Below are 16,585 nucleotides of genomic sequence, written 5' to 3' on the forward strand. Positions count from 1 at the left end.
TCAGATGCTTTAAAAACTGCATTGAGGCAATTTCTCTTTACGGTCAACGGTCAATACAGCAGAAAACTCTACAGTACATAAAATACAAGAGAGCAATTCTCACCGTGATCGAATGCTGTGTGGCATTAGTGGTGCCAGTCTATTGCACAGTTTCACACTGACTGATATTTATTTATGACATACAGTAAGTTGTTTAATTTTTTTTTTTACAAAAAAGGTCCTATCCCCTATCAAAAGCTTATGTATGAGTAAATCACGTAATGTGTTTCAGATGTATCATGCATGGGCGAGCTCTTACCTACTGTCATTTTATGATTATATTTCGTCTCCATAATAGTATATGAAAGAAATAAAGAGATCTGCTGTCAGGTTCATAAACTCCAGGCTCGTGCAAAAAAGAGAGACTGTCCTATCAGGATTAGCATATGGAAAGTGCAGTTAATCCCGCTGACCCCAGTACACAGTTTCCAGAGAGAACACACCTGTTCTAAAATGACAAATGTCAGGAATACGGCAGTTTTAATATGCCATAGGCTTCTAATGCTCGCCTTCTATGACAATATAACATTCAAAACCTTTGTTCAGGAAAGGTAAATGCTGATGGATGGATGAAGGTCTGGCGAAATTCTACTTAGAAAGTAGTGCTTTAAGCATTAAAGAAGGGCACCTACTTTGTGCTCAGTTATTCATGTATAGCCATATAGTAGGTGAAAGTGATGACCTATCATTAACTTAGTATTATCCTATGTCTTTATCAACGTGCCCTGAGATGTAAATCTGCAGAAATATACAGGAAAAACAGGAATTCAAGAGGTGGTGAGCTGCAGGAGACAGCAGGGTGTTTTAAGGACACCATATGATTTATATGAATCTAATAACTATGTATAACTGTGCCGCCTCTATTAGCAGAGCCGGATTAGGTTTACCTTGGGTCAGTAGCTGTTCACAATGTGGGTCTCCTAGAACATTTCTAGACCTGTTCCTGTGACTTCCACTATATTTAATGTACAAGACGAGTATAGCTACATTTAGGCATTTTAAAAGTAGACAAAGACAGAACATCTAACAAAAAGAGGATGATAATAAATAGCAATAATAATTGTTATTAGAGTTGTTGCGATACCAAATTTTTGATTCGGTTTCGATACCATGAAAAAGTATTGCGATACTCGATACCATTCGATACCACGCGAAAAAAATAAACAAAAAAAGCCACGTGCATTCCTCATTTTTAAAAATGGCGAATCGCGCAGTTTTTATTTTATTTTTTCTGTTCCGGCATTCACCACCTAGATTTTTTTTTTATATTTTAATAGTTTGGACTTTTCTGACGTGGCGATGTAATATGTTTATTTATATATTTTATATGTGAAATTGGGAAAAGGGGGGTGATTTATACTTCATATTTTAGTGTTTTTTTTTTTTTCACTTTTTATTTAATAACTATTTCCCCCCTTAGGGGCTAGAACCTGGGATCTTTCATCCCTTTTCCTATTCACCCTGATAGATCTCTATCAGGGTGAATAGGACTCCACACTGTCCCTGCTGCTCTGTGCTTTGTGCACACAGCATCAGGGATGTTACCATGGCAACCAGGGCTTCCTGGCTGCCATGGTAACCGATCGGAGCCCCAGGCTTACACAGCTGGGGCTCCGATCAGAAGCTGCCACTGCACCACCAATGAGGGGGAGTGGAGAGGTCCCTGTGGCCACTGCCACCAATGATTTTAATACTGGAGGGTTGAGAGGGGCCGGCGCACTGTGCCACCAATGATTTTAATGGGATGGGGGGATTGAGGGGGGGGGGGCACACTGCACCACCAATGATTTTACCCCTTTATACAGGAGGCGGGTACTAGCAGATCAGCGGCAGTTAACTGCCGCTGATCGCAGCTCCCTGTCAGGGGCAGGGTGCCGGCAATGCGATTCTGCTGCCGGCACCCGCCTCCTGTATGTGTTAAAGACTGACTACTGTATGAGTCCAGACTTTCACTATTAGGCCACACAGAGCGGCGCCCAGCGATGTCTCAGCACTCACCATTTAGTCCTGGGCGCCGCTCCGTTCGCCCGCAGTGCCCCATTACTGTCTCCTCTCCTGCTCCACATGCTGCTGATTACTATCGGAGCGATGGGAGGAGACATCAGCTTCACTAGTGGGCGTTCCTTCTCCCTGGCTGTAGCGCTGTCCAATCGCAGCGCAGGGAAAAGGAACGCCCACTAGTGAAGCTGATGTCTCCTCCCATCTCTCCGATAGTAATCCTATCATTGGGGGCGCAGTGCGCCCGCCCCTCCTCCGCCCCTCTCTTCTCATTGCCGCCCCTCCTCCACCCCCTCTCTTCTCATTGCCGCCCCTCCTCCGCCCCTCTCTTCTCATTGGTGGCAGCGGCAGCAGCACAGGGGGAGGGAGGACAGCTTCCTTCTCCCCGTGCTGCTGAGAGAGAACATGAGCGCGCCGATAGCAGCGCGCTCATGTTCAGAGATACTAGACTGCGCAGAAGCGCAGCCCAGTATCGAAAAAACGGAAATCCCGGTATCGTATCGATACCGGGACAAAAGTATCGATTGGGTATCGAAAATTCGATACCCGCAACAACCCTAATTGTTATGACTGGACATTACAGCAAATTAAATATCACAAAAGAAGTGTATGCACACTAGATCCAAATATAGCCCTACACACCACAAAAAACCCAGATATTAAATCATATCCAGCCATAGCCTTATTGTAAATAACACTTTATACTGTAGCCATAAAACAACATATAACCTCACATGACATATACACACAGTTCTACAACGTATACACACATATCCATACAGCTGATATACCGCAACGCTGCACTAAATACTATCCCTAAACAAGAATGATTTCATAATTTCACTCATTTGCCATGCTACATATGTTGTCCACAGTAAAGCCACTTCTGTTCACATTGGCATGGTGGTTTTCATTTACAAACCATAACACAGTGCCAGATTGTTTGATGATGTATGCCAACTTAAGGTATAACGCCAACAAATCCCTTTATAAGTCAAGTGTAGAACAGTGTGAAGAGAGCTGCTGGGACCCCCACCGATCATGAGAACAGGGGGCCCATACCCGATGCAGCCCCCCTGAAATGAACAGACCCCCACCGATAATGAGAACGGGGGCCCCTTACCGGATGCAGCCCCCTTGAAATAAACAGACACCCAACGATGAGAATGGGGGCTCCATACCAAATGTAGACCTTTGAAATAAACGGACCCCCACTGATCATGAGAATGGGGGCCCCGTACCAGATACAGCCCCCCTGAAATGGACAACCCCCCCCCCCCCACCAATCATGAGAATGGGGGCCTCGTAACCCCTGCAGCTCCCCTGAAAAGAACGGACCTCCACCGATCATGAGAATGGGGGCTCCATACCAAATGTAGCTCCCTGAAATGAATGGATCCCCACTGATCATGAAAATGAGGGGCCCCGTACTCGATACAGCCCCCCTGAAATGGACAGACCCCCCACCAATCATGAGAACGGGGGCCTCGTACTCCATGCAGCTCCTGTGAAATGAACAGAACCCCACTTAGATGATAGTTCTCCCCTATCCTGTGTATAGGGGGTAACCTCTAACAAACAGAATACCCCTTTAAGTGAATGGAGCGAGTGAGACATGTAGGCAAGCAGTGGAGGCTAGTTTCCTTTATTCTGATGCGGAGTGCACCTTTATAGCAGGCACCTGTGTTCATAACCATCAGCTGCAAAATCCCCCAGGAAAAAAAAAAAAAAAAAAGAGACATAAAGGAACTCTAATGAGACAACTGATAAACTATAATTAGTGTGATTTCTGCCCAAAAAGATTACAGAATGACATACATCACAGGCAGAAATCTCAGAGGAGGACACATTTGTAATTTATTGTAACCACAACGAAGCATAATCTCTAAACACACGCTTCCAGGCAGCGGCTGCATGATTTATCTAATGAGCTGGGACGTACTGCACGCTCATCAAAATCAGACCACAGGAGTTCTCGTTTCATCTACTGGCCAGAGAAGGCACAAGTTACAACTATTCGTTTTCTTTGAAAGCTCTCTCCAAAGCAATTACTAGTGGAGTAAATAAAGAAGGCAATCACATAGAGGAAGACAAAATGCCAACACGTGAGACTGGCTGCACCCACGTGCCAAGGCTTCCTCCTGAGGATGATACATATTAGGAACAATGTGTACAGCTCCGCTTTAGGGGAATGGCACATGGGCCTTTTATATCATTGCAATCTCCTAAATTGGAATTAAAAAGATTGGAAGGCAACCCTTAATGGGATTGTCCACTCATTTACTATGGATGGCCTAACCTGAGGATAGGCCACCAATATTTGAATGACAGGGGCCCACCACCCTGCATCTCCTTCAGAGTAGCTCCGGTACCGGAAATCGGCACCGGAAGTACACAGCTCCATCCATTCACTTCAATGAGAGCAGCACTGCAGTAACCAGCTATGCACATTGTGCTGCAGCTATCCCCAACATCTTAAAGCTGGGATGTGGGATGTAGGACCCTCGCCGGTCAGGTTAATAGACTATCAATAGTGAAGGGGAGGACAAGTTCTTTCATAGTCATTCAGTCATTCAGTCATTTTGGTTGACAATTGTTTGAATTTCAGTGGCTGTCGGCTGAAAACACGTGGGTAATATGATCAGCCGAATTCGGTGATCACTTGCCATTGTGCTCTGGCATATGATGGATCAGTGAATCCTGGCATATTCACAGAACTCAAGGACGCTAAAAACAAAAAAGCTTTATTATAATGTAATGTTAAAACTGGGTTCAATCAAAAGGGGTAGCACCTTCACAAGCACACATACGGGCTATTCCTATGATATTAGATCATTCACTAACTGTAGGACTGTGGGGTTGGTATATCTTGCCACCTGCTCATGTGGGATCCAGTATGTAGGGAAGCCCCTGAAAGAATACAGAAGAGGCATTGGGGAACACCTGGGCTATATACGCAACAGGGCCGATACCCCGATTGCACGCCACGTGGCGGAATGCCATGATGACAGTACAGCAATGATGAGCTTTCAGGGCATAGAGGTGATCAGACCATTACCGAGAGACGGGGACATTAACAAATGCCTATTACAAAAAGAGGCTCAATGGACCTTTCGCCTCAGAACGGTATGGCCAGATGGTCTAAATGATCATATCTCTCATACAGCCGTTTCCGGTAGGGCAAGGATGCTCAACCTGCAGCCCTCCAGATGTGGTAAAACTACAACTCCCATCATGCCCTGCTGTAGGCTGTCCGGGCATGCTGGGAGTTGTAGTTTTGCAACAGCTGGAGGGCCGCAGGTTGGGCATCCCTGCTTTAGGGTATGGTATAACCTACCCATAGATGTAGCAGTGATATCTAACCATTGTGTGGCCTCTGGATTTATGTTGAAATACCCTGTGGCTTCATATCAGCAACCCTGTGTTAATGTTTTGTGTCAAACCACCTGTGAGCATCAACCAACCGCTATACTATAGGATAAGATGTGGCACAGCGATAGTAAAAGAAACGCGTGGAGCCTGACTTCGTTATATCAGACGGAATTAGCATGCAAAACTTAGTTACTATGTTTCATTTAAGTTATTAGTGAGGGATACATGTGGTGATACTATTTTTTGTGTCTGTTGTACAGGTGGTGTTAGAGTAGTGTTAACCAGGAATACATAATCATCCCTCACCGGGACCCTCACGAATGATATGGACACTGAACGAGGACAGGATCAGGTGTGCTGACCTGTTGTACCCCTTGAAACTAGAAGTAGGGACAATCCCATATACAGGAGTTGCATTATCAGGCATGCAGGTACAATATATATATATATATATATATATATATATATATATATATATATTTTAATTAAAAGGGATTAGTGTTAAATTAATAAGAGCGTTTCCTACCCAGTTTTAACATTACATTAGCGTCCTTGAGTTCTGTGAGTTGTACCTATTAGTGACACAATAGTGAGAATAGAATACTATTTGCTGATTTTTTATTTTTATTCTGGTATACTGTTTGTGGTATTGATCATACGAAAGATCCCTCAATGGGCTCCTGCGTGGAAAGGAAGTATCTGGCTATGCCGGATGCAATGAACTCTGGTGGGCTGTTCTTCTGCTGGAACATCTAGCCAGACCGTTTTAGTTCTAGCGTGAAACTGGCCTAATAGACAGTCACATTTCTGCTTTATAAGAGACTGGACTCATCCCATAAAAACCTGTATCTCTGTGTTCTCTCCAACCCGACAAGGCGCAGAGAGGTTGCATAGTCAATTTCACTCAACTGACATGTCATTACCTCATAATCTGAAGGCATGGGTATTTTTCTTGGAAAGCCATAACATTTGTATAGAAATTTGGATATGTTCCCTTGGCATTTAGGAGAAAAGGGAGGAAATACCAAATCAATTAAATGATTCCAACCACATTCTCTCATTAAATTTTCCTTGATGTGCGAAGTCTTTCATCTGTTAAATATGAATCACTCGCTGTATGCTATCAGACCAGTGAGCTCTCATTCACAGAGTCAATTAAAATCAAGTGGAAAAATGCATGTGCTGCTAAAAAGACTGAAATGAGCGCAAGAACACAATTATTCATTACCCTGGCATCACAATATAATTTATACTAAATGAAGTGATGGACAACCAAGAGTTTGAATTGGTGCTAATGCTGTAAATAACCCAAATCAACCTCTTGGCTGAGGTCAATTCAGAAGACAGAAAAAAACATGACGGACTGAGTTATGCTTCCATTTAGTGCAGGGCTGGCCAGCTGTGGTAAAACTACAATTCCCACCATGCCCTGCTGTAGGCTGATAGTTGTAGACAGTCTGGGCATGCTGGGAGTTGTAGTTTTGCAACAGCTGGAGAGCCGCATGTTGGCCATCCATGATTTAGTGCAAGGTGGAATATATCAATGCTTCAGAGAAATAAGATTCTATCTAACTAGAGATGGATCAAAAAATGTAACAATAAACCTTCAAGCAAAACGTTGGGACCCATTACAATAACATTGCTTTCTTGGATTTGTTTGAACTTAAAAGGGTTATACGATAATTGATGTAAACAATGAAAATTTTACATCATATAGTACATGAAAACCTCTTTCTAACTAAGCTAGAACCAGCCCTGTACCTCACATGGATCCAGAGATCTCCCATTCAGTTCTCCAGTTTCTCTGCTAGATTTATTTCATGGGGTGTGTTCTTTCTCTGGGGCATGTCCTTTCTACTGCAGCTCTCTCCCTTTAACTGTCGCATCTTCTAAAAGTTGATAGGACTTGTGGCAATTTAATTATTGAACTGAACATGTACAGTGGTGTTCAAAATAATAGCAGTGTGTTTAAAAAAGTGAATAAAGCTCAAAATCTTTCTAATAGCTTTTATTTCCATACACACAAATGCATTGGGAACACTACACATTCTATTCCAAATTCAAACATGAAGAAAAATATTAAAATTTGTGTTGTTCCTCAAAAAAAAAATTGAAGAAAAGTGAATATTAGACTGTTCAAAAAAATAGCAGTGTTTGTATTCTTCTTTACAAACTCAAACATTCACTATATAAACTGAAAAATGTTTGAAGATTTTGCTTTCCTTTGAATCACTTTACTAATATTTAGCTGTATAACCACTGTTTCTGAGAACTGCTGTACCTACATCTGTGTTGCATGGAGTCAACCAACTTCTGGCACCTGTGAACAGGTATTCCAGCCCAGGATGATTGGACTACATTCCACAGTTCTTCTCTATTTCTTGGTTTTGCCTCAGAAACTGCATTTTTGATGTCACCCCATAAGTTTTCTATTGGATTAAGATCCGGGATTGGGCTGGCCACTCCAGAATGTCAATCTTGTTGGTCTGGAACCAAGATGTTGCACGTTTACTGGTGTGTTTGGGGTCGTTGTCTTGTTGGAACACCCATTTCAAGGGCTTTTCCTCTTCAGCATAAGGCAGCATGACCTCTTCAAGTATTCTGATGTATTCAAACTGATCCATGGTCCCTGGTATGCGATAAATCGGCCCAACACCTTAGTATGAGAAACATCCCCATATCATGATGCTTGCGTCACCATGCTTCACTGTCTTCACAGTGTACTGTGGCTTGAATTCAGTGTTTGGGAGTCATCTGACAAACTGTCTCCGGCCACTAGACCCAAAAAGAACAATCTTACTTTCATCAGTCCACAAAATGTCTCTTTAGGCCAGTCAATGTGCTCTTTGGTAAATTGTAACCTCTTCAGCACATGTCTTTTTTTCAGCAGTGGGACTTTGCGGGGGCTTCTTGCAAATAGCTTGGCTTCACATAGGCGTCTTCTAACTGTAACAGTACTCACAGGTAACTTTAGACCGTCTTTGATCTTCCTGGAGCTGATTGTTGGCTGAGTCCTTGCCATTTTGGCTATTCTTCTATTTATTAGTATGGTAGTTTTTCGCTTTCTTCCACGTCTTTCAGGTTTTGGTTGCCATTTTAAGGCCTCTTTCACACTTGCGTTGTCCGGATCCGGCGTGTACTCCATTTGCCGGAAGTGCCCACCGGATCCGTAACACCACAAGTGAACTGAAAGCATTTGAAGACGGATCCGTCTTCAAAATGCTTTCAGTGTTACTATGGCACCCAGGACGCTATTAAAGTCCTGGTTGCCATAATAGTAGTGGGGAGCGGGGGAGCAGTATACTTACAGTCCGTGCGGCTCACGGGGCGCTCCATAATGACGTCAGGGCGCCCCATGCGATCACGTCATCCATGCGCGTGGGGCGCCCGGACGTCACTCTGAAGCGCCCCGGGAGCCGCACGGACGGTAAGTATACTGCTCCCCCGCTCCCCACTACACTTTACCAAGGCAAACAGGACTTTAGCGTCCTGGCAGCCATGGTAACCATTCAGAAAAAGCTAAACGTTGGATCCCGTAATGCGCCGAAACGACGTTTAGCTTAAGGCCGGATCCGGATTAATGCCTTTCAATGGGCATTAATTCCGGATCCGGCCTTGCGGCAAGTGTTCACGATTTTTGACCGGAGCAAAAAGCGCAGCATGCTGCGGTATTTTCTCCGGCCAAAAAACGTTCCGTTCCGGAACTGAAGACATCCTGATGCATCCTGAACGGATTTCTCTCCATTCAGAATGCATGGGGATAATCCTGATCAGGATTCTTCCGGCATAGAGCCCCGACGACGGAACTCTATGCCGGAACACAACAACGCAAGTGTGAAAGAGCCCTAAAGCATTTGCGATCATTTTAGCTGAGCAGCCTATCATTTTCTGCTCTTCTTTTATATGTTTTCCCCTCTCCAATCAACTTTTTAATCAAGGTACGATGTTCTTCTGAACAATGTCTGGAACGACCCATTTTGCTCAGAATTTCAGAGAGAAATGCACTGTAACCAGCATGTACAACATTTGCTGCCTTCCTTCCTTAAATAAGGGCAAATATGGAAACCTGTTTTTCAAAGAATAAATGACCTCACTCATTGAACTCCACGCTATTATTTTGAACATGCCCCTTTCAATTAGTAATTTAATTACACAGAATCAGCAGCATGCATGTCAAGACTGTTGGATTTCTATTACTCTACTACTCCTGCTAGTAAATCATTTGTTAGGTAGAAATATCATTTCTACCAAAAACTGTGATTGATCGGGTTAGTGATGTCTGACTGCTATTATTTTAAACACAACTGTACATCCACCTCAGAGGTGGACAGAGAAATAAGTAAAAGAACAAACAGCGGGTGGCACCATACAGTCAGATTTGATTGAATAACTCACTGCCTATTCTAAATTTTTAAATATATGCAATTAGAAAAGCATTCAGATCCAGATGCTGTTGGAAAAATGTAGAATATTTTTTTGTGGGAAAACCCTCCTAAAGGGATTATCTAGTCGGTTTAAGTATAAAGCAAACTAAACCAAAATTTGACTATATATTGGAAGTGTACCATACCTGGTGCCCTCTGCTGAAATTATAGTGCCTCAGTTGAGATCTAGTCCCCTGACTACATTTTCACAAAATGGCCGTCAAAGTTCTTGTCTAAGACATCCCCCCCTCCACTGCCCTAGGACACCATCAGTGCTAATTCATCCTAGGGCAGTGGAGGCGTGTGTCTTAGACTTGCTGAGAGCAGCTCCATGGGAAAGTCCAGCAGCTATTTTGTGAAGATCCAGTCGGAGGACCAGATCTCAGCAAAAGAGGCATGATAATTCCAGTGAAAGGCGCTATGTATTAGAACTATACGTTTCCAAAGTTTAGACAAATTTTCACTTTAATCTACTAATAAGATGACTTCCCCTTAAAGGGTTTCTACCATCAGATTTTGCCATATGTAGCTGACTGACAATAGCGATGTGCTAGTGTCAGCAGTACATAACAGTCTTTTGTTAATTTCGGTCTGCGGCCGTTCAACTAAAAAACGCTAATGAGCCTCTAGGTGATATGTGGGCATCGATTCAGCGCCTAGAGGCTCCATCTACTGACCATTTTCGCGGCCATGTCGTTCTTCTAGCCCGCCCCGTTCCTCTTGATTGACGTCCGATTTGCCTGCATCTCAGTCTAAATCCCGCGCCTGCGCCGTGCGCTTCTAAATTCAGCGCAGGGGCAGTGACTGTCGGACGCGCTCCTGGTGCCGGCTTCCTCACTGCGACTGCGCCGACTACGTTACTGTGAGGAAGCCGGCACCATGAGCACGGCATTCACTCACTGCGCCTAATACAGAAGCGCACGGCCAGGCGCGGGATTTAGACAGATGCAGGCAAATCGGATGTCAATCAAGAGGAGCAGGGGGCAGTTTTATCTGCCTGTAGCTTTTATATCCACTGATGGTTTCCTACTGGTACCTTGTGTGGATCTTTGCACACAAGGCATTTGGGATTATGAGATAGTTTCCAGGTGATCATTGGTATATTATTTGTTATTGCTCATTTGCCCTTCTGTTGATCAAGTTTAGATATTAGGATCTTATACCTTGTCAGTCAGCAGGTGAGCTACTTCTTTCAACACTACCTGTATTGCTGCTTTACTTGTTTTAGATATTTGTCACGAATCATGTGTTGTAATTATTTGTCATCAATTACCTAATAAAGTTTAATATTTTCTGTATGTGTGTCCCTACGGGTCTTTTGTTTTTTTATGTGATGTCATGCATCTTACCAACATCTTGTTGGTTTAATAGGTTGTATGAATAGTCCGGAAGGTTGAATACATTTTTTCAATGAGAACAGCATTTCATAAATAGAAATGCCATATACATCTGAACTCTATATGTAGATTTAGAAACACTTTATAACGTCCAAAAACCACAGAAATGTTTTATTATTGTCACGGTGTCCCCAGTGACAGGGGTCAGAATATCTAAGAGACTGGCTGCACGTGATGTTATTTGACAGTCCCTTTGGTTTCACTTTGTGCAATGTTGCTGCTGGTCATGACCACACTTCTCGTCTCAGGTGTAGATTAAGTGGTCATTCCAACTCCTATTTAGTCTGGCCTCACCCATCATGCTATGTGGTTGGTAGCTCCTTTTGGCTGTAGAAGCGCTGGTGTTGGTTCTCCTCCGCATACTTCGGAGTTGAGTGTCATTACTTCTTATTGTTTGTTTGTGGTTTTTCCCTTTTGGAATTAGGCCTAAGGGGGTCCCCTGCTCCTTCAGCTGGGAAGGAACAGGTCACCTGTTGTCCTGACTCTGTTTCCAGGGCCCTGTAGGGTGAGACAGGGCCTTAGGCTCCGGCGTATGAACATTCCTACCATCGATGTCTGTTCATACTGTTAGCAGTCAGGGCTCGGTTTAGGGACTTACCAGGTGGTGACCTTTCCCCTTTCCCTAGTTTCCAAGCCTAGTACCTTTCCCCCCTTCCTCCTGTGTTCGGTGTGGAGTGTATTCCCCACACCGCACTGTGACAATTATGTTTTTCCTTCACCTTGGTACTATTTTTCTAACAAGTATATTTATGAAAATGGAATAGCTGATCATTTAGTCGACAGAAATGGTTAATACATAATTAACAATTTATGTTCATTCATCTTTGTTTTTCTAGCTCATAAATTGCTCTAGACAGCCTTTTAAATCTTTAATGTTTGAGGGGCCAGAAATAATTAAGTGCACAGCTAACTGGCTAAGCTAACTTCAGCAAGATGTCACTGATGCCTTAAAGGGGTTGTATTACAGAAAACACCTACACCCTATCCACAGGGTTTGATTGGCGGGGGTCTGACTGCTGATGCTATGGCTAGTGGATAAGTATTTATCGTGGAGCCTCCCGTTTGAGGAAAAAAATGGTTATTGCAACAATGTATTTCTTGTAAGGTTATGCAATTAAGATAGGAAAAGACAAAAGTAGAGCACCTGACACCCTGACGTGTCTTCTGGAGGTATTATACGGTGTTTAATCTATTTAGGAAGGAGGAGGCGTTTTCTGAACACACAGGAAGTGAGGTGTCTGGCAATGGGGCATGCTTATGAGTGTAATGAAGCACTAAATGAATGTATTAATAAAAACTTTTTGCTGTGCTTAATGTTATTCCATTGTTGGGTTGACATAAAATGCACTACAGATTATCGCAATTTCACCCCCAGAAGAAGCTTTGGGCATGAAATGTACGTTGTGGTGTCCGGTTGTCTACATTTCTTCCTATCTTAATTGCATGTTGTTACCTATTTTTGCTAGCCCCAGAATTAGTCCAATGACCTCATTTTTGGTATGTATTTTGGAACAGCTGACAGGGTACCATATGAGGTATAATATTACGCAGTACCATAGTATTACTGTGTTATCTTAGTATGTCCCTCTGAATCGAAATGAGATTAACAATGTTTAAAAGACATTGCATTGTGACTTCTGTGAGAAATTAGGTGGTTTACAATAAGATTGAGTAGTGTGAGAGGACCAGGAAGTCTTGAAGTAGTGATAGCCAGATGCTAGCCATACATTGACCAGGAGGAAACCACGAAACAATCTTGTGCTGTTCGTGTGTGTGTGTGTGTGTGTGTGTGTGTGTGTGTATGTATATATATATACACACACACAATAGGATAAGGTATTGATGTTAACATATTAAATTATGATGACTAAATATTTAACTATGTATATATTTATGTATGTGTATATTGTGAGTATTTTCCTTGAAGTGTGCTGAAAGTGTCAATGCTTCTGTTAATAAACCGTATTCTTCTTGAAGGCTTTGTTTCTCAGCACTAGCATTGTACAACACTTGTTCTCTGAATTTGTGCGTTTGTGTGTGGGGTGGTCCAATGGCTATGCCAGAAGACCTCTGCAAAGGGATTTTCAGTTTAAAAAAAACTATTTTCAAATGCTCGATTAGAAAATTTTGAATTAACAAAGGACCTTCACGATCTCTCATTGTGGAGTACCTGGTGTGTCCAAGTATTAAAGGGGTATTCTGGCTTCACAATATTGATGACCTTTGCCCAGAGAGATAAAAACCTGTGATCCCAATTTAATATTACCCATTTATAAATCTCTTAAAAGGACACATCTTGAAAATGGGATTCTTTTTTTGGGCTCCACATAAAAATCACATAGTTGAACTAGGAAAAACTCAGAGGCAGGAAACCAGATTATTAAATGGGATGGATGGAAGGTCTCTCTTATAATGAGCAACTGGAAAACCGGGCTTGTTCAGCTTGGATAATAGACTTTTAGAGGCGATCTCATTAGCATTTATAAATACATGTGTGATAAGTACAAAGAACTGGGACATACAGTAATTTATTAATTCCAAGGATTTTACAAATAACCAGGGAACATTTATTACGTGTAGAGAAAAGGCAATTTAGGTATCAATACAGGAAAGGATTCTTTACAGTAAGGGTACCACCAGACGCCGCTGTGGCCGAGTACCGTGCGGTCGTGCAGCCACAGCGGGCTTCTGTTAAGCTAATGAGGACCACACTGTTTAGTCAATCTGCACTGCTAATGCCCACATGAAACCCGCAGTACTGCCCGGCCATTAACAATACAGACCAACTAAACACTGCGGTCCTCACCAGTTTAATAGGAGCCTGCTGTGGCCTATATGGGCATGCGGCACTCGACCAGCTGAGTCATAACTGTGCCATGAGGTGGTGCCTTTAGAGCAGTCAAACTATAGGATGCCCTACCCCTAAGAAACAGTAATGGCAGATAATATGTCAGGCCAGTATCACACTTGCGGCAGGGAACTCAGGCAGGCTATTCCAGGAACGACTATTGACTATAATGAGGTCCACCATAGATCTAGCCACTACCTGGCAAATATACCGAGAATCAGCCAGACAAAAAAACTCTGCACGCAGTGTTTTATGTCTGGCCGATTCCCAGTATTGTCTGCGGGGAACACCCATCCGCAGGTGTGAAAGCCTTAGATGCTTATTTAATAGCAAACGTCATTGAGGGTTATAATTAACAGCGATGAACAATTGATTGAGAAAGGTTGAACAAGATAGACCTGTCTTTTTCAACCTATGTAACTATATACAGTACATTATTGCAATTATTAGCACAAGTACAATAATGTCTTCTTCATTGACAAATTCCAGAGAGAAAACGGCCATGTTACTGGTGATGGCTGAAAGTTCTCTACAGTAACAAATGCTTCAAGTTCTGTAAATACTTTTCATTTCTTAGATAATTAACTTTCTAGAACAGAACTAAGCATCCAAAACTTCAAAACGGTCTTACTGATGGAAGCAAAAAGCAGACTGCACAGGGATGAATGCAGACAATGGTCATAACAGAACAATGCATCTCACACATACACAATGGACAATGTTATCAATGTAAACGTTGCACAATGGACCACACTGTAGACAAGCTGGCACAAAAATGCTACAAAAACACAAAAACACTGAGTATATAGTAAAAAGTAATCACCCACTTGAACATTTACCTTCCACTGCTCTTTTAAAGAAGACTTTACAGCTTCCACAGGTGACCACTCCATAATGGCATCCAGATGCCTCATCGCCACAAACCAAGCAAACTTTGGAAGGTCTTGATGACCCAGTTGACATGGTTCGTAGTGCAGAACTAGAAAAAAAGGAAAGAAATCAGAATTAGTGACAATATTTCACAATCAATAGTCTGTGGCAGAAAATACATCTTCTTTTATGGTTATAGGTACTTTGCGACAGATTTGTTGAAGTAATTTCTGCAATTCATACAAGTAAATGAGGATGTCATGGTGTCTGTGAAGGTTCTCATTTATCCAGGTCATGGTATATCTGTAAAGAATAAATCAAGGCAACTGGACTTACTTCTACAGTAAGTCCAGTTGCCTTGATTTATTCTTCACAGATATGAGGATGTCATGGGTTTCCTCAAGCTCCATTCAGATGATTCCCAACATGGTTTGCAACAAATCTTACACTAAAGGCTTCACGCACAGGGCCGGGTCTGTATTTCAGTCTGTCCCGTCAGTGTGCATTCCGTATTTTTTCTCACTCCCACTAATAGAAAGGACTATTCTGGTCCGTAAAATGGACCAGAATAGAACATGTTCTATAATCTTCAGAACGGTGACGCGGATCCGCAAAAAATACAGATGTGTGCATAGCCCCATAGGAAGGAATGGATCAGTGTGCGAGCTGCAAAAAAAGGCAAATAGCACATGGATGCAAAATATGGACGTGTGCATGAAGCCTAATTTGACCACTATAGTGTGCAATAATTTAGTAAAACTGCTAGCTGTGTTCATTGTCTATCAGACAGTACATAGCTATATACAGTGTGTTAGGGCTGGGAGGGTATCTGGCAAACTAACAGAAAAAATTACTCTAGGCGCTCCCTTTTGGGTGCTTACTTCATTAGCATAATAATTAAAGGGGCTTGTCATTTTGTACATGCAGAGCTAAATGCCAGCAGCATTTTATAGAGCAGGGGGAGGTGATTATATACACACACACACATTTAGTAAAGGGTTTCTGTCACCCCATTTTTCGCTATTAAACAGGCTGACATTATAGATGTGAAAAGGTCACCTGAATTTAACTCTGCATTTTTATTTATTTAAGTATGCCCCTGTTTTTGTGTAATTTTAACTTTTATTATATGCAAATGAGCCTCTAGGAGCAGGGAGGGGGGCGTTGCACCTGCTCCTAGAGGCTCCATTCGCCCGCCTCATTTTTACGCCCTTCTGTCTTGATTGAAAGGGCCAGGCCAGCGTTGGTTCTCCTGCTGGCCCCACCTGCCGTGTAAATCTCGCACCTGCGCCGTCCCATTCAGTATTCGGCGCAGTCGCAGTGAGAAAGTCGACTGCCAGCAGGAGAACCAACGCTGGCCTAGCCCTGTCAATCAAGACAGAAGGGTGTGGAAATGAGGTGCAACACACCCCCTCCCTGCTCCTAGAGGCTCATTTGATTATTATAAAAAGTTAAAATTACAATAGAGTTAAATTCAGGTGACATTTTCAGATCTATAATGTCAGCCTGTTTAATAGCGAAAAATGGGGTGACAGAAACCCTTTAAGATCAGCAGTTTAAACGCCGGTCTTACTAAAGCCCTGCACTGGCGGTAGATCTGCCGCAGTTATGAAGGCCTCTACATAACTTAGGAGGAT

The 16,585-nt window shown here is 42.7% G+C and overlaps 1 protein-coding gene across 2 annotated transcripts in view; it reads right to left on the reverse strand.

Moving 5' to 3' along the window:
• NR3C2 (nuclear receptor subfamily 3 group C member 2) overlaps nt 1–16,585 on the reverse strand; it is a 368,336-nt gene that overhangs the window by 125,078 nt on the left and 226,673 nt on the right. Inside the window, exon 3 of one of the 2 annotated variants that reach the window (XM_040418530.1) lies at nt 14,918–15,057. In XM_040418530.1, the coding sequence (XP_040274464.1) occupies nt 14,918–15,057 (140 nt within the window). Of the gene's footprint in view, nt 1–14,905; nt 15,058–16,585 lie in introns of both variants that reach the window. The other variant, XM_040418529.1, reaches the window with a different exon arrangement.

Source organism: Bufo bufo, chromosome 2 (assembly GCF_905171765.1).
Source record: "Bufo bufo chromosome 2, aBufBuf1.1, whole genome shotgun sequence".
Lineage (NCBI taxonomy): Eukaryota > Metazoa > Chordata > Amphibia > Anura > Bufonidae > Bufo > Bufo bufo.